Source organism: Colossoma macropomum, unplaced genomic scaffold, assembly GCF_904425465.1.
Source record: "Colossoma macropomum unplaced genomic scaffold, Colossoma_macropomum, whole genome shotgun sequence".
In the NCBI taxonomy this organism is placed as follows: domain Eukaryota; kingdom Metazoa; phylum Chordata; class Actinopteri; order Characiformes; family Serrasalmidae; genus Colossoma; species Colossoma macropomum.
In genome coordinates, this window is record NW_023494804.1 from 21576955 (window position 1) to 21580984 (window position 4030).

The 4030-nt window shown below is 40.7% G+C and overlaps 1 protein-coding gene across 1 annotated transcript; it reads right to left on the reverse strand.

Moving 5' to 3' along the window:
• Positions 1-235: 235 nt before the first annotated feature.
• nrarpa (NOTCH regulated ankyrin repeat protein a) lies at positions 236-4030 on the reverse strand. Its single transcript, XM_036595296.1, has one exon. The coding sequence runs from the start codon at positions 3507-3509 to the stop codon at positions 3171-3173; it is 339 nt and encodes a 112-aa protein (XP_036451189.1). The 5' UTR covers positions 3510-4030; the 3' UTR covers positions 236-3170.

Genomic DNA, 4030 nt, shown 5'->3' on the forward strand with positions numbered 1-4030 from the left:
GAGAGAGAGAATGTGGACAGGGTCAGGCTGGCTAAGAGGGAGAGGAGAGAGAGAGAGAGAGAGAGAGGAACTATGTGGGAAAGTGTAGAAGAGAGAAAGAGAAAGAGAGTCGCAGTCACACCTTCAATAAGGTTTAATGATTTCTTTACTGGCTTGTACACAAATGTACAAAACATATTACAGCACTCCATCATCTGACCACACACAAATCACAGTGTTACAAACGCTCAAAAAGACAGACACACAAACACAAACAAAACTGACATACAAAAAGAAAAGCTAAAACCAAACAACATTCGCATCACTCAAAACTGAAAACGTTTTGTTCACTGGAGACACAAGACGAAACAGAACTTGGTCCACAAAAAAAAAGAAAAGAAAAAAAACAGCAATCTACTCATTCACTTACACCTAGCGAGCTGTTCCACCCCCAGTGTCATAAATGTTATGACAAAAATGGAGTGAAACAACCATACATCGTGCAATTTTTTTATTTTTGTTACAATGATCTTACCATCAAATGTATTATTCCCCTTTCTTAGCATCAGGAGAGCACTTCAAAAAAGAAAGTGCCCTGGGATTTCAGCGTTTATATATATTCATATATATAAATAATATATATATATATATATATATAATATATATATATATATAAACACACACACAAGTACACCCAAGCATAGAGATACAGGCCTCTTTGCAAATGTAATGTAACACACACAAAATAGACAATATAACCTGGAGCTTTTATACAATAGTATTTTGTTGTGTTCCTTGTTTTTCTATTTAGAAAAAAATAAAATGTTGACATGAAGTCAACAAAACAACAGTCATCAGTGCAACTTTTTTTTCAAAAAGAGTAAAAATATCAAGTTTAAGACATGCGATGCATATTTATTCTCTTTATACCAATCGTCGATGGTGTATATCGCCTCTGTTGTTACTCCAGGTATAAAACAAGTTCTTAGTCTAACCAGGGCTTTTCAAGGGGCTAGACAAGCAATAACCAGTTAAACAGTGGTATGCATGCAAGACTCACTCGCTCTCTCTCTCTCTCTCGCTTTCCATTGCTCATACAGACACACTAGCACACATACACACACTGCATTCAGGAGACTTTCGATTCAAATGAATCTAACTGATATTTGTCCTCTTTCACTCACTGTTGGCTATTGTTTAAAAGAAAAAAAAACAAAAATTCAACTTACATAAAAGCAGCATTGAAATAAACATCAGGGTGCTATGACTCTTAAAGGCAGGTAGGTCTCTTTTCTCAATGAATCTGAAGATGTTTTTCCCCTGCAACAGTCATGCAACAGAACAGTCTTCTCAATAAAACTTTAGGTTAATAGTCCTGCTCAGTAGTAACTCTTCTTAAGCCTCAGCTCCTGCAGTTACCCGACCAGGCACTAGGGGGCATAAAAGGCTCCACATTATTTTGTGCAACAAAACTCCCTGCATTAATATTCATGCGATTAACAGTCCACTTTTTTGTAACTCCATTTAAAAAAAAAGAAACAAAAAATGCAAAACGCACAAATAAGCATTCGGCAGAGACAGACATTTATGACATGTCCACCATGCTTTTGCAAAAGGAAAAATAAAATGACACTATAACCATGTTTTGATGAACCAGTACATCTAAGCCTAATTTTGGTTGCTGGAAAATGTCCCGAGTGAAGATTGAGAGAAAAGGTGATGGCAATGTGGGGGAAACAGCAAATTAAATCATCAGCCTATGCTATGCCCATCTAAAGGGTTGACTTTTTTAGGGTCTGTGCTTCTGAGAGGCTCCGAAGTGGGAAAGGGAGAGGAGGTCAGGTCCTACAGAAGGACCTAGAAGAATCAGTAGGCTTAAAAACTGGTTGAACACTTTAAAGTCGAGGTAGCTGATATAGAGATCCAAACATACAGTAGGGAGAAAAAAGAGGACTGAGAATGAGAAACAGGCAGCTATGTGAGGCTGAATCTCCACCACGGGACTTTAGGCCACTATGAATCCAGAGCAGCTTAGTTCACCCTAACCGCGTTTCCTTAGGCTAAGAGATCTTATTTCTTAAAAAAAAAAAAAATAACAACCACAACATAATTTAAATGTATTATCTCAATGTACCTTCATAAATAGAACAAAACCCAGCCTGTATTCACAGTGATGACCAGGGTGTTAATAATAAAAAAATACTGAGAGAAGATTATAAAGTGTATTCCAAATGTGACTTTTCCTGATACAAAGCAAAAGCAGCTGTTTTTTTAGTAACACATTAGCCTGAAAGCTGCAGGGCGCATTGGACTACTCTTACAAAGAAAACACAGTAAAGCTATTGTGTACAGTACTTAACATCATTAAGTCACTTGCTGTTATCAAGATTACATACTTTTAAAAAGCATTGGATATAATAACGCCTTTTTGAAACAAAATGCCAAAATGTGTTCTGATTGATGGAAAAAGCTTAAAAATGCTTTTTAAAAACAGTGTTTAGCCAAATAAAGGATGGCCTTCATTCTAGACATTACCTCTTCCCTTTCAAAATTTCAAATATTCCAGCATACAGCCTCAAGTGCCATCTTTTTAAATATTTTTCCTCTAAATATTTCAGTAATGGTCATACTAGTGAAACAGCTGAGCAACAGATCAACGCCTCCAAGCCTAAAGCACGTTTCAGAGGCGTTATTTTTTCCCCGCCCGTATTCCGGCAGGTCCCGCCCTCCCTGCGCGACGATTGGCTAGTAGAAGCGTCTAGAACAGTGGGCTTCTTTTGAGTACAGCGCAGGACGCAAGGTCTTACTGCTCAATCCCAGCGCATAGTGGGCGGGGCTTGTCGGAAAACGGGTAGGGAAAGCGAAAATCAACGCGTTTCAGATACAGCACGGCTCGCAACAAGCATCTGCCCCCTAGAGTTCAGTTCGGAGTCCCAGTCTGATGTTTTACACATTCACGCACACATACGAAAAGCTTTAGTACCAACGCACAAAAATATATGCATGTTCATTTCTTCCATGCTGTCTGTATATTGTCAGATGTGACCATGTAGTTTGTTAAAGGCCCATTCACCCCAGCCCTCCCCCTCCATTTGGTTTTGCCATAGTCTGTCAATTTGGCAGAGCAAGGAAAGATACGGGTTTAAACAGGAACTTGTCTCTTTTGCTGTTGCTTATTTGTTTGCCAAGGTTTACCTGGCGCCGGAGGAGTACTTTGCCTTGGTGATGAGGTATAAAACGATGTCCTGGTGTCCTCCAAAAGCGGCGATGTGCAAAGCACTCCACCCTTCCCTGTTAGCCAGCCGGATATCTGCCCCGAATTTGACCAGCAGTTTGACCAACTCCAGGTTGCCGTCGATGACCGACTGGTGCAGCGCTGTTTGCCCCTCTGGCCCGAAGGAGTTCACGTTGAACTCGCAGCTGGTCATGTTCTGCAGCAGCGAGTGAAGCTCCTTCGTGTTGCCCTTCTTCACAGCCTCCTGGAAGACCCTCTGAGGCGCGGAGCAAGTGGATATATCCGCCTGGCTCATGGTGCACGAATGCGGGTCTGTGGCTCCGAGCTGCTCCGCCGTACGCTGGCAGGTTTGCCTTTAGTTAACCCTCACACTACTGGAGGTTTAGAACCAAAAACCCAGTTGCAGGCACTTGGGGAGCTCAGTGGAGGGAGAACTAAGTTTAAAACAACCAACGACGATTGTACATCCCAAAAAGGACAGAAAGCAAACGACACACTTGGTGTGCAAATGGAATGAAATGGCTAAATCCAAAAATAAACAACTAACAGAACCGTGTTTGATCCAGACCACACAAAAACGATGTAGGCTTATCTCCCGTTTCGCCTTGTCAATAGCAGCACCGGGGTTATGGCAGAAAAAATATAATAATAATAATAATAATAAAAAACGATTTATCGAGGAGGTAAAGTTATTTCAAAGCAGCAGACATCTCCGTGACATGCAGAATCCCTCGTGTTTGCAGTCGGTTTAACCTCCTTCTTTTTTTTCCCAGAAACGCTTAGAGCCGCTTAAATGTTTACACACAGCAAGGGTGA

Coding starts and splice junctions, on each gene's coding strand:
- nrarpa (XM_036595296.1), bottom strand. CDS start 3,509: ATGAGCCAGGCGGATATATCCACTTGCTCCGCGCCTCAGAGGGTCTTC.